General features: G+C 44.4%; 1 protein-coding gene across 1 annotated transcript in view; it reads left to right on the top strand.

Moving 5' to 3' along the window:
• The window catches only part of LOXHD1 (lipoxygenase homology PLAT domains 1), a 97114-nt gene that overhangs the window by 19355 nt on the left and 63090 nt on the right, over window positions 1-14669 (top strand). Inside the window, exons 9-16 of the mRNA XM_077171695.1 lie at window positions 1821-2118; window positions 2653-2807; window positions 4177-4310; window positions 5217-5365; window positions 6549-6653; window positions 7376-7504; window positions 8261-8425; window positions 12794-12975. Coding sequence (XP_077027810.1) covers window positions 1821-2118; window positions 2653-2807; window positions 4177-4310; window positions 5217-5365; window positions 6549-6653; window positions 7376-7504; window positions 8261-8425; window positions 12794-12975 — 1317 coding nt within the window. The remainder of the gene's footprint in view (window positions 1-1820; window positions 2119-2652; window positions 2808-4176; window positions 4311-5216; window positions 5366-6548; window positions 6654-7375; window positions 7505-8260; window positions 8426-12793; window positions 12976-14669) is intronic.

The following is a 14669-nucleotide window of genomic DNA, read 5'->3' as shown; positions in this document are numbered from 1 at the left end:
GTGGGATCAGAGCAAAGACAGGGTGTTCTGTCAGAGCCACATCCTTCTGTGGGGAAGGAGAGACCAACATCTGGACAGTGAAGCAGAGAGTGCAGGTGGGAGCAGGATTTAAGGCACATCTGCCACATGTGCTCACAGCACAAGACTTGGCACAGCAGTGCCTAGGTATTGCTGAGAATTTGCAGCCCCACAGAGGCTGTATCCATCTCAGCACAGTTAAGCTTGCAGCTAATTGCTGAAGCTCCCCTGAATCATCAAGACTGGGATATGCTTCCTGCTGTCAGTGGCCAAATGGAGGTGCCTTTATCCACAGCTTCACCAGTTTTGTACTGTGTATTTTTGAGATCTGTTCACCTCCTCCTGCCTCATTTTCTTGCTTTACCGAATGGAGTTACTGATGTTTATCTATTTTTAATGAGTTTTTGGGGATTTGAAATGACTAGTACCTTATAAATGTTTGCTTTTTAAAAATTCTCTATAGTTTTAAGATTAGGTTTCTCTGATTTTAAAGGAAATAAGCTTTCTAAAATTTATGAGTAAGAGCTATTAGCCAATATAAGATTTATAATAAAGCCATATGTACAGTGTTCTGTTTACATAGCTTTGCTTATATCCTCTCTCTGATATTTATTGCCAGATTTGAAAATTATGCCCATTTCTGTGATTTTTTTATAAGCACACAAGGCAGAAGCTCCAGAGCATTAATAACTAGATCGTCTATCTCTTTCACTATATGAATGTTTACAAAAAGACACAGGCAAAAATAAGATTCTGTGAGCTACGTGATAATAGGAAATGCCATCAGTCATGGGCAAGGCATGCAGGATGATTACAGTAAATCTAAGAGTAAATCCGTGTAAGGAAAGATACATTCTTTATGTCAGGACAGCGGGATCAATTTCAGTTTTCTGATAAGCATCTTGTGTGCAATTGATTTTGTTTTAATCTACAAAACGTTTCTAGACTAAAACCTTACATGCCAAGTGCCAGATTTCAGCCTGAAGCAAATGTTTGCAAGTTTTATAACATAAACACTGCATAACAGCATAAGCGATCATCAGAAACAAGTCATGGGTTGTTGAAGGATTGTGTGGAGTAAAATCTTCTATCCAACTTCATTAGGTAGTAATCCAGACAGATAATCTAAACCAAGAAGGTTTTGTGTCTGCTGTGCTGACTAGAGGGATGTAAATCTTCTTACTGATCAGCCTTCTGCCACTGAAGCACTGTAACCACCAGTGATTGTATCCTCTCTGCTCACCAGAAAAGTGAGAAAATACTTCTCTAATTTTGCAGATGAGAAGGAGGGAGAAGGGCACTCCAAACCCACAGTCTGTGTCAGAGATTGTGTTATGAGTTAACTGCCTTTTCACTACACCATTATTGCTTCTTGCTGGGTTCATATCCTGTGCTGAGTATGAAAGGCACCTTATTATTAATTTTCAAAATGCCTCATGTGCTGAGAATCTGTAAAAACCTGGTGCGGTATTATCATATATTCATCTTTAGCAACAACACAGAGACAATACAGGTGAGGAGAGCAATGAGGAAGTAGGGAGCCCAATAAATATGGATTTAGCTCCTCTCCTCACCATGGCTGCTCTGAATGTCTTCACTTAATCCATTCAGATGAGATTTGGTGATGGGAAGTATGAAATAGTAAAGCAGGAAGGAAAATGTAAACTTGCATTAGGATATTGTTCTTACCTTGCTTACATATTTTGTGTGACGGAGGCCGTGCTTCTCCTTTTTAAGAATGCGCTTTATGAAATTAAGACTGTCTTCTATCCCTCTGGGTGCTGACTTTCCCTGGGTGGCAGAGAGAGGCTGCAGATGTTGGCAAGATTTACAAGATCCGGATAGGCCACGACGGGACAGGCATTGGGGATGGCTGGTTCCTGGAGAGCGTCACGCTGAAGCGCCTGGCCACCAAAACAAAGGGCTCGGATGAAAGCACAAAGAAGAAGAAGAAGTCTGATGAGAAGGAAGAGGAGGAGAACAAGGAGGAAGAAGGAATGGATGTCTATACGTTTGTGGCACACCGCTGGCTGGCTAAGGACGAAGGGGACAAGGAGCTCGTGGTGGAGCTGGTGCCTGATGGAGAATCTGACCTGGAGGGTAAATACCACAGGGAATGTGTGTGTGTGTGGGTGTGTGGGAGTGAGTGTGGGTGTGGATGTGTGCACCCAGCCTCTGCACGAAGGGTGATAACCACACTTGGCAGGACCATTTATCCTCCAAAACCACCCCGTTGCCCCAGGCATGCACTGGATCTGTGGTGGGCCAAGCTAGGGAGGAAGAGGATGGTGGGTAAACTAAGGGAGAGCACGGAGGAGACAGCCTGAAATTGGGATATCCTAAAGGACTTCCATAGGATTCATCAAAGGTCATCTGGGGCACTTGGATCAAGAGTCCCAGAGGGTCCCACTGCAGCTGAGAGTTTAGCAAGAGGTAACTGTTGCTATGGCCAAAGAGAGGGGCTGGAGGAAGGCAGAGCTGCTCATGTTTTAATATAGATGCCAACAAACTCCAGGTAAACTCTTTCTGTGCTGGCATTTCAGGGGTTACACACTTCTGTGGTGAGCCACGGATTTGATGAAATATGGCCACTTCAGGGGTCCTTCTGACCTGCCTTTGATATTTTACTTGCAGAAAATACGTATGAAGTCCACGTCCTCACTGGGACTGTGTGGGGGGCTGGAACAGATGCTAATGTCTTCCTGAGCATCTATGGCATGGAAAGAGGAGACACGGGTGAGCGCCAGCTGAAAAGGTCAAATAACCTCAACAAGTTTGAGAAAGGACAGGTAATGCATGAACTCCACTCACTCAAGCGAGAATGAGCCTGGCAGGGCTCTCTCGGCTGATGTGCTGGCCGCTCAATACACTTTCTTCTCACTTCTTTCAAAAATTTTTTATTTCTGAAATATATTATATAAAGCAAAATGCCTCAAAAGGCTTTCAGGGGAGATTCATTTGAATAATAAGCCAAACACCAATTCTATATTGGAGCCACTTTCTGCATCTGCTTCCTGTAAGCATTCTGGTAATAATGCTTCCTCTCAGGAATACTTAAAACTTACAAACTTTAAATTAATGTTGGAGAGTATTTTTGGGGAAGTTCAAACATGTAGATATTTAGATGCAAAAGCTATTCTAAATGTTCTACCCAACCAGCCAGGGAATAAAAGCAATATTACACAGTGTGCTGTAATTACATTATAATCCAATCCAATTAAAGACCGTCTCTTGTATGTTGAGTATTTGTTATAAAAAGTTTATAAACAATTAACAAAAATCTGCTGTTATAGCCAGGAGTTTTTTAAGGAATAATCCTGAAGAACAAAAAATTACAGAAACAAAAAGCAGCTGTGGAAAACTTGCAACCGCAAAAAAAAAAAAAAGAGCCCTAAGGTTGTTAAATAAGATGTTAGCTGTGATTTATGAGCTTGGCACTGTTGAAACTGCAACCTGCACATGGTTCTTCATTCAGTGGGAAGAGCTCCAACCTGCAAATGTAATGCTCTTTACTCTGGGGAGTACAAACACGAAGTCTACCAACATATTAATCACATTAAGATGTTTAAACTGTTATGATAACAAGGGCCATCCTGTCACACTAACACAGTTAATAAATGATCCTCTTGGTTGTGGTAAATGACAAAATGAAGAAATTCTGAAATATTTGAAATAAAGCATATGGGCTGTATTTTGGGGCTGTCCCATGCAGAGCCAGGAGTTGGACTCAGTGATCCTTGTGGATCCCTTCCAACTGTGAATATTGGAGGACTCTACACAGAGGTAAGCAGGAGAATTTCCACGGAGTCAACATGGTTTTTGTCCGGTTCCAGATTCAATCTGTGGGAAAATACTAAGCCTGAAAGGAACGATATTTAGCAGAGAGGAGTTAAACTTACAGGAAGCTGGAACTAGGATGAGGCAAAGAGAGGAGTGAAGGGGGGAGCAGCTCCAGGGCTGTTACTGCCTTGTAGGAGCCAAACATCAGTGTTAGTGGGAGACCTCAGTGCTCTGTAGTTATTTTTGTACACCCACACAAAGAGTACAAAAAGAACTTACAAATAGCTATGTTTTAATGGCAAAAAAGATGATTACCCTTGGCTATTTCTTTCCTTCTTTCTTGGAAACACAGCCATTTGCCTCTTGCCTCCTGTGCAGGTAGATGTGTTCACCATCAAAGCCATTGACCTGGGCGAACTGAAGAAGCTGCGGATCCGCCACGATAACTCTGGTTCCAGGCCCAGCTGGTTCCTGGAGAGGGTGGAGATTATTGACCTCAAAGAGAGCACCACGTGAGGAGCCTGTTGTGCCCTTTTCATGGGGTCAGGAAAGGGGCTGTGTTCACAGGGGCCTGCAGAGCCGTGGGGAGGCAGAGGAGATGCAGGAGGGCATTGTTGGAGCTCCTCAGAGAATGGCCATCATTTGGGAGCCTTGTGGTCCCTGTGCCATGACACAGAGCGTGGGGCCATTCTGGGGTACCCATGGGGAGGTTTGCTGTCCCAGCACCTCTGTAATTTTGGAACCAGCAGTGTTTGGAAGGCAGCCCCAGCTTTTTTCTGTTTCTCCTCATGGGATGGGCTAATCTCTCCCTCCTGGAGCAGAGGCTGCACTCAAGCTTTTCCCTTCTAGGCCTCACTTTGGAAGTCTGAGTTTTATTTGCCCTTTCTACTTAATGCAAAGATCTGGGCCAAAAGCAAATTCTGATCTAAGCAAACTCTCATGATTTCCACAGACAGCTGGATGAGCAAAGAATGGGCTGTTCAAAACCTGAAATCTAGGCTTGCCTTCGAGCTGGAACTTGCTGGAAATCAGACGCTTAAAAGTTGCACAATGCTCTGATGGGTGGGACCACTCTTAAGGACAAGATGGGTTCAGTCTTCATAAACATAAAATGCCCAGGAGTCTGGAGGTCCTTCAAGTTACTGAACTCTTTCTGGGAGTGAAATTAAAATGAATCATCTATGTGGGGCTGGCAGCCCAGAAACAGCACTTAGCAGTATGTGCTCCCTAACCTATTTATGGATTTAGCTCCCACAAGACCAGATCTCAAGGATGAAAACAGATGTATTGCTCAGCCTTGAGTAATCTTGTTGGGTTTTTTTGTTTTTTCCTTCAAGTAGCCTCTGATCTGTGCTTGTTTATGTTATTAAAGCCTGTGAAGTCCTGTGTAAGCACTGTGTGCTGCTGTCATTTTGTAGGTATTACTTTCCATGCCAGCGGTGGTTGGCAGTGGAGGAAGATGATGGTCAGATTGCCAGGGAGCTGGTCCCAGTGGATGAAGCATTTGTGAAGAAAGATTCAGAAAATGAGGGCCAGTCTCCTGCAACTTTGGGCCTGGAACAGAAAGGTGGAATGTTATATGTTGGCCTTGAATTTCTTCCAGTTGGGGTTGGAAAGGAATCAGGTTGTTAGTGCTGCTGAGGGCATTAGCAGTGAGCAGTAGCAGTTACTCACTGTGCTGGGAGTAATTTTGCTTTCTGAAAAAAGGAAATTTTCAGGCATGAATGAAGTGTCAAGTGTGTGTCAGACTGTGAGGAGTGGACCCTCCTCATTTTTAGTTGATTTAATCATCTTGCAAGATTGGACCCTAAGTGACAAAGCTAAAAAGATGGGTAATAGGTTCAGTCTTTGTTTTTGAACTGAAATGCATATTGGTTGCTAGTATCTAATGAATAAATCTCATTAATTTCACATCATGGACTGTAATGGTTAAATGTTCCAACATGAAACTGAGCAGAGAGAAAACACACCCAGAGAAAGAGAAGGGACCTGAATTTGTCTCACTTTCCATCTTGTTGCTTGTGTCTGTTGTCCTCCAAAACAACTTTGCCTCATTTGTATATAAATTTGCGTGGTAACCACAGAGCAGTGACACACTCCTGGGTCACTGGGACACACTCGGCAAGGTGCTGAGTGCCCAACATTTTAACTTATTTCTTTTGGAAAGATATGCCCAGCTAGGGAGGAAGTATTCAATTTTGGAAATCCTGAGGTTACATCACCTGAGTGAAGATTATATTAGACTTTTCCATGAGATTTTTTATGAGTTTACTGCACTTTCTAGATGATGGTGTAGAAACATCCCTACTGATGCTGTTCTGAAAGGTGTGTTTGTGAATATGAACTGTATATGTCAGTGCACACACTTTCTGGTATGTGTTATATGCACATGTATTATCTGGTGCCAATGAAATAAAGGGGGGGTAGGTGGATTTTTTTAAAGAAATATTGCAATCAGAGGCAGTTTTGAGGAGGGTTAGAGGTTCCCAGGAAGCAAATGGGAAGGCTTGAGCACATTTCTTATCTGTAGATATGCAGGCAATGTGCTGAGTGACTGGAGCAGTAGAAGATTCTGGAACCAGACAACCCAGCTCAAGGGCTACCAGAGCATAGGACAGGAATTAGAGATTAGAGCATGGCTGTGATCAGTCAAAACAAAACTCAAACCAAGCACACATTTAAGCAAGGAAGAGTAGAGTTAACTCCTGGTCGGACATTACACTCTTAAATTAAGATGTTTTATCTGGCAGCTAAATCCACAACATACTCAGTGAAAGTGAAAACGGGAGACAAGAAAAATGCCGGGACAGATGCCAACGTTTTCATCATACTCTATGGAAGTAAAGACGATACAGGTATGGCTTCAAATGATGGAAAAGGAAAGCAGCTCCGTGTCTGACACCTGAAAAGACAGGTCATGGTTTCTTTTCATTTCCCCAATACCCCTTTCTCACTCCTTTTAGTGTGACTTTGTGTTCTCGCAGTCGGTGCACACGTCGTGGTAACTTGGAGCACAGCACCAGCTGCTGTAAATCACTGCCAAGCTTTGCGATGCTGATTTGCACCAGCTGCTGGTCTAAAGGTTTTAATTTCAATTATAGAAACAGCACAGTTGACTGGGACTACATTATTGAGCAGTGAATGCACTGGATGATTTGCTTTCCTCAGCAATGAATCAGCATGCTCCTGAAACCCAACCCTCCTCTGCCTCTTTGAGTGGCCCAGAAGTATTTAATCAGCTGATGAGTTAATCCTCTTGGAAGCAGCTGAGCTGTGTGTGCAGTGGCTTGGATGCCTGTGAGAGTGACAGGGAGCTGATGGGTAGCACTGATTTCTTTAGCTGTGAGCACAGCACGACAACATCATCCCTGTTGCACTGCCAGAGGATCATTCAAGGGAGGAATTCTGTATATTTTGGGTATTGATACAGACTTGGGCTCAGAGGGAGGGACAAAGCTCAGATCTTGAGATGAAAAGCCAATTTTTGCATTTTAGCCCCTTCTCTCGTCCCACTGTTGACATTCCCAGAGGATTTGTTTCACATGCTGAACAATGTCCTTTTGCATCGCCACAACAGGGATAGTCAGCCTAAAGGCCTCAAAGTTTAACAAGAACAAATTTGAGCGTGGGAAGGTAGATGAGTTTACAGTGGAGTCTGTGGACATTGGAGACCTGAAAAAAATCAAGATAGGCCATGACAATAAAGGTAAGATAATCTGCTCTGTAATGCAGTGTTTCTAGTGCACAGGGTGTGTTGCTGTATAAAATAACCTGCCTTCAAGACCCCAAACGTAATTTACCTTTTGGTGACAGATCCTTGCTGTCACTTTGGCTGCTGCTGCTACTATCTTTGCTGCTGATTCCATTCCCATGTGACATTAGGAGCTCAGTGGTGCCAACTTGCAGATAGCTTTGCATCCTCTCCCTCTGCAAGAGTCTTTATATTTCTACAGCCACATCTTTAGAGAGATTTCACAGGTACCACCGTACCCTTTTTTTTTTTTTTTTTTAATTGCATGGGACCCCTAGGCTTGTTTCACTTCTTTATTAAGTTTTTGGTGGTATTTTGATCATTAAGTCTTGGCTGCTATTTAGACAGAATTCTGTGTATCTGCTACAAACAAGGGAGGCAGTGGAGCTATGCATGGATCTCTTCCCCTGTGGGTCATTAAATGACAGGTTTATTGATAGCTGCTCTTTATTATTACAGAGGCCAATTGATAAAAGTGATGCAGTAATTAGCATTTCCACGTGCACATCTTTACCCTGACACTTATAGAAATGTGAATCATTTTACCTCAATCCTGGGCAATTGCATCCAATGATCTTTACTCCATATATTCTACATTCCCTTTGGCAAAAGACAGAAAGATTTATTTCTCTGAGGTCTGGCGTGCAGTGATTCATTTGCTGTTGTCTGCAAAGGCTTCGTGGGTTATTCACTGTTATCTTTGCACCACAGGTAATTCAACTGGCTGGTTTCTGGAATGGGTGGAGATTGATGCCCCATCCCTGGGACAGTGCCTCAAGTTTCCCTGTGGCCGCTGGCTGGATAAATCCGAGGATGATGGAGCCATTGAGAGAATTATCTTCCCTGCAGAACTGCAGACAATAGAGTACATCCCATGTGAGCAGAATGCCATTTCCCCAGGATACACTCGTCATTACAGAAGATAAAAATCTCACTATCTCATGCAGTTTTATAGGTTTCACCTCTCCCTTGAACTGGCTTTGGGAAATTTAAAAGTAGATCTCATGCCAGCTATTCAAATTACTACAAGAAGGTTCCACTGGGTGCTCTAGATTAACATTTACTGCGTTTGCCAAATCAGAGAATCATTAGAAGTCATGTGGATGTGGATGATTGTCTTTTTCTTCCTATTTCCCCATCCCCTCCAAGTCCTCTGCTCATTCCAAGCTGTCTTTCTTGTCTCCAGTTTCCCTTTGATCTTGCTCCATTCTAATATTGCCATTTCTGGTGCCAAAGCAGACACTCTGGTCTTGCTTCCAACTCTTAGTTCTTCCAGTGCCTTCGGCATTGCACACTCATCTCTTGCTGAAAGACCCTCTTCCAGAGTTTCTTTAGTGTGGTGCTTTTCTAGAAGTGTTGCACCAGTCTGCCTTTTTTAGTGTTCTCCAATTTTTCCTTACTCTTCACTCCCCTCCAAATTAATGTTTTGGGTAAACATTTCCCCTACTCAGCTCCTTCTGAGTATTAGCTCAAGTCTGCTATGGCAACTCAAACTCTTTAGTTCTTGAAACTTCTTTTCCTGCTTGCAGAATACTGAGCATCAGACACCATGGTTTTCTTGAAATAAATGAAATATTTTCCTTACTTTTTAGCCCTCTCCCTTCTCATTGCTCCCCTTTCTTAAGCATCTTTGACAGTGTGCAGAGTTCAGCCCTGGGACTGTATTTGACTTGTCCCTCTCTGATCTGCTTCATTTCAAGTGGGTGATGAATTTTGCTCTCCGTCAGGGTACTGTCAGAACTGCCTTTTCCTTACATTGGGTTGGATGCCACAATGATGAGGGATGAGGTCTGACACCTGGGAGTTGATTTCCTGACAGGTTCTTCCCTGGTCATTCATAAGAAGAGCTAAAATATTTTACACCAAGGCTGTTTCTCCACTAATCCCCAGTGCATGCACTGAAGGTATCAAAAGCCTTATTGCCTGCAGTTCTTTATTTAGATATCAAAATTTAGAGCTGCCCAAACTCCTTTTCTCTGCCTCAGTTTCCTTTTTCACAAGTAGTTGTAGGAATAACCACAAGGAAGGCCATCAGCTGTTTTGCCTCCTTCTTTTTTATTATGAAGACAGAGGTTTTAATGTTGAAGGTCCCTCCCATGTTCAGATCCCTGTACCCTGCAGCCTGTAAGCTGAAATAATTTCTTCTCTGAGGATCTGCCATTGTCATGTCTTTGTGCTTCACCTATTCTTTGATCAAGGTATTTTTATTTCTCATGTCTAACCTTCTTCATCTAAACTCTCTGGAGCAGAAGAAAGGATTCCCTTTGCTCCCATCTGCACTTTTGTCAGTCCAATGGAAGAAAAAGTAAATTCACAGAATTGAAAGGGATCTTAAAGCTCATCCAGTGCCACCACCCCTTGCCATGGGCAGGACACCTCCCACTGTCCCAGGCTGCTCCAAGCCCCATCCAGCCTGGCCTTGGACACTGCCAGGGATCCAGGGGCAGCCACAGCTGCTCTGGGCACCCTGGGCCAGGGCCTGCCCACCCTCCCAGCCAGCAATTCCTAATTCCCAAGAGGCCAAAATCTGTGCCTGCCCTCTGGCAGTGGGAGCCATTGCCTGGCTGCTGTCCCTGCAGGCCTTGTCCCCAGTCCCTGTGCAGCTCTGCTGGAGCCCCTGGAGGCCCTGGCAGGGGCTCTGAGGTGTCCCTGGAGCCTTCTCTTGTGCAGCTCAACAGCCCCAGCTGTGCCAGGCTGGCTCCAGAGCTCAAGCTCTTGGAGCATCTCCATGGTCTCCTCTGGACTCCCTCCAGCAGCTCCATGTCCTCTTTAAGCTGGGCAGCCCAGAGCTGGATACAGTATTCCATGTCTTTGTGTCTGAAAAAATAAATTGATTAATAGATGAGGTGATACCTTTTGTAGGAGTGACTATAACCCAGAGACTCAATACATGCTTATCTTCTGTTTTTTTCCACGTTATCCCAATCAATATATATTTTGATGCAGATGTTGACTATATAATTTATTAATACTGAATATTTTAATGATGTAGGAGCTTCTGGCATGCTGTGCCTTTGAGCACATAGTTCATGTTATCCTGATTTTTGTCAGCAGTCCACATCCAGCCTTTGGAAGCAGTCAGGCCTCTCTGGCAAACATTTTGCACCAGGCCTACTGTCAGCTTAGGCTTTTTCACCATTTGAACCATCCCCACTGTGCTGTTTACTACATTCTGGTTTCCTAGCAATTAACCTGTGGGTTTCAGTTTGCCAGAGGTAACTAAACTGGCTTGATTTGTTTTATGATGACTCGTGCCAGAATTGTTTCACGATGAAAACATGTCATCCACAGTCCAATTAAAATCATCCCTGTGGGGATACAGCTTTAAAAGTGCCATGTAAATGAATTGGGCATCTGACAGCTGAAAGTTGTGCTGTTGGTGACCTTGTTAGGGCGCTGCTTTGCTGATTCAGTTCTAAGCTGATGTTAATATTCAAGCAACAAGAGCAAGTGCTACAGCCTTCAGCAGAGAGGATAATTTTTAATTCATAATGCATAGTGTGTGATTTTTGGTATGCAGGATTTTTTTTCCCCTCTCTTCTTACATTCTGGAGAAACTATTCCAGTTTACTTGCAGCACAGCAGAGCAGATTTCACTGGGTTGGGCAGGAAGAATATTGAGTATCTCCAGGCTGACTCTCTGTAGAAGAACACTTCTTCATCTGTGGCTGCCTGAGAGCTGTACTTAGAGAGCCTGAGCTTTTAATGGATGATTAGTGTCTTACATGGATAATCAGAGTTACTCCAACAGTAATGGAGGTGGTGCTGAGACACTTCTCCCTACCCTAACAGAGATGCTGAGTCTGAAACACAGTGCAAGCTGCTGTAATGTAAAGTTCAAAAACTACTGAAGATGTGGTAGAGTAGGAGGGTGAGAATGACAAGCACCTGACAAGGTTGTAGTGAGGGATGGGAAAGGATGAAGTTTTTAGGGATGAATGAGAGAGGGATGGCCAGGAGCATATTGTGGCCCTGGCAGAATCCTGGTGTTGAAGGCTGTGCTTATGGGTAGTGGGACTGAGGGAAAGCCTCTTCCTGAGGCAGGAGAGGTCCCTGCAGAGCTGTTCAGTGATGCTCAGGCCTTACCTGGAGTTTTGATTTCAGAAAGGATTTAAAGGAGTTTGGGACAGGACACAGTTTGGGACAGGATACATTTGGCACACCTGACATCACATGGGCTCATGGCAGTGGAGTGTCTGAATTGCCATCATGGTTATTTGGTCATGGATATGGGGAATGATCCAGCTAATCCCAGGGAAAGTGCCTTCATTTGTTGATTAAGTGTTTCTTCACTTTATTGACTTTGTTGCTGACATCTGGAGATGCACACACTTGTCTGATGAGCAGGCATCTAAACCTATGTTTCTTACTCTGTGAGCTGAACACCCTCTCACCTTGAAAACTGAGGGTATATTCAGCAAGCCCATAGCAGAGCCAGGAACAGAGCCCCTGTTCCCATATTCCTGGGTCAGCCTTATTCCTGAGCAAGTCTGAGTCATACTCCAGCAGGACTCAGGACTGGGAAGCTGTGAAGACAGAATAGAACAAAAGGAGGCAGCACATTCTGGGGTCATGGGACATTCTGGAGAAACCACAGGAAAAGAATAGGGGAGTATTTATGGTCTTGAACATTACTGTTCTGCATTCACCATGAGTTTGGGTTGCAATTTAACCTGTTTGCCTCAGTGTTTCAGGGGAGGTGGTACCAAGTGAAAAATGGAACAGAGGAATTATTAACTTCCTTGTGATGGATTTTTGTCTTGTGTTTAGTAATGGAAATATTAGGACTTTTTTATCAGTAAAACTATCTCGAATATTTTTCACTGCCTCCAGTTGTCTTAACTTCATCCATCTTCTTAAATGCTCAAAAATTTGCAAATTCATGTTTTGCTTAACTCTTGAGCTGTTGAAATAAATCTTGTTTTAGTAACTTTGGATGGCAAGTATACTGAGTGTCATATGATTAACCTAAAAACCCATTACATCAACTCATATCAAGGTCAATTTGCTTTATTAAGAAAAGGAGTTTCCATAAGAAAGGAAATTCCTTTGTATTCTCATAGGACTGACCAGCTTGATATTTTAACTGACCACAAGTGATTGCTACCTTCTTCTCTTTCACTGTTGAGATTCAGAACTCATTTTTTGTTTCACTAGTTTTTGGTTTTTTTCCTTAGGGGCATTGCTATGCTGGCTCCTAACTCCTTTTGGCTTGTTTCTGTTTTCTATCATTTCCTAAACCAGTTGTTCCTTACGAGATCACAGTGTACACCAGTGATATTTTTGGAGCTGGCACGGATGCAGATGTCTTCATTGTTCTTTATGGAAGTGATGGGGTTTGCACTCAGCAAAAATCCCTGTGCCTCAACAAGAGAGAGCAAAGGATGTATTTTGAAAGGAACTCAGTGAATCAGTTCATCGTGGAGGTAAGATTGAAGCATGGGGAGCATTGGGGAGCATGCAGTGGTCAGGAATAGACACCCTCAGTCCTCTCTATTCTTGTACCTGTGAAACCACCAAATTTATTTCATCAACAGAAAGTGCTTTAATAATACCTGAGATGAGTCTTGAAAAGGTAGAGGAGGTTGTTGCGGTGTGAAGCAATATCCTGTTTCACCTTTCCCAGTCCCTCAGGTGTGCCAACCTCTCCCTTCCCCTCCCTCCACCTTGCCCCCTTGCTAAGTGCTGTCCGTCAACCTTAACATTCCAGCAAGGGCCTCGTCTGGTTGGTGCAGTTCAAAAGATGCCCCTCAGCCCTGGGGTCATTGGCCAGTCTAGGTGTCATTGTCCCCTGAGACTGACCCCCTCCCACCTGGTTGGTGGCACACCTACCCTGTCCCCTCCCTCTTTCCCCGGGCTTAAAATGACGTGGGACCATGTGGTTGGGATTCTGTCGGAGCTGTTACAAGACTCAGAGATCTGTGACCCTGGAATAAAACTCTGGGTTATACCCTACGGCAGGATCCATCTCCTTTTCCTCTTCACCTCGCCTAAAGCCTTTCCACTAGAGGTAAACCTGAGTTCCTGCTTGCCTGGACTTGTTCCAGCCAAAGGTGTCTGTGAGGTGAAACACCACAGCTGCCGCCTTTGGTCAAGCAGCAAGGGCCGGACGAGCCCAGGCACATTCCATCCGGTAATATTGGGATCTTATTCCGATAGGAGGTCACAAAATGTAGCTGGCCCTTTACTGAAAGAGGAAGGCCATGTCAGCCCCTGCTCCTCCCTCCTCCTCACCTCCATTGGCATCAAGGATGAGTTTCCAGGCTGGGGGAAGGGCCAGAGGTCATTTCCAAAATGACAGTGAGAGTGGAAATCCTGACCAGGATGTGTCACCACTGCTCTGCTCCTCACTGGTCTCACCCAGCTCTGTCTCTGCTGCTCTGCTCTGGGGTGGGGCAGCCTCACCTCAAGTGCTGAGGGCACTTTTGGGTGCCACAGCATAAAAAAAGACATTGAACTGTAAGAGAGCATCCAAAGAAAGCCATAAGGAGGTGATGGGCCTTGAGGGGAAGCTGAGTAAGAAGCAGCTGAGGGCACTGGGTCTGCTCAGCTGGAGAAGAGGAGACTGAGGGGAGACTGCACCATGATTCCAGTTTCCTCGTGAGGGGAAGAGGAGGGGCAGGCATTGATCCCTGCACTCTCATGGGCAGACAGGACTTGAGGAAACAGCATGAAGGGGAGGTTTAGTTTGGATATCAGGGAAAGGCTCTTCCCCAGAGGGTGCTGGCACTGCCCAGGCTCCCCAGGGAATGGGCACGGCCCCGAGGCTGCCAGAGCTCCAGGAGCCTTTGGACAGCACTGCCAGGGATGCTCAGGGTGGGATTGCTGGGGGTCTGTGCAGGGCAGGAGCTGGACTCTGATCCCTATGGGTGCCTTCCACCTCAGAGAGTTCTGTGATTCTGTGATTCTCTTGCAGTTTGCAATACTTAAAAGCATAACGCTTTTTCTTCTGTGTCCTCATGCAGAGAAATCATTTCTTTCCTGTAGACAATGTGATTTTTGAATACCCAGGCTAACTTTTTGAAAGATCTTACCAAGTATTTCCTGAAGTGTTTGCACAACTGTATGCAAATAGTAAACCCGTGCACATCAAAGAGTGAGCTCATTTACATCCACAGTA

The sequence above is a fragment of the Agelaius phoeniceus genome, chromosome Z, assembly GCF_051311805.1.
Source record: "Agelaius phoeniceus isolate bAgePho1 chromosome Z, bAgePho1.hap1, whole genome shotgun sequence".
Classification (NCBI taxonomy): Eukaryota; Metazoa; Chordata; class Aves; order Passeriformes; family Icteridae; genus Agelaius; species Agelaius phoeniceus.
This window is presented reverse-complemented; position numbering and strand designations above follow the sequence as displayed.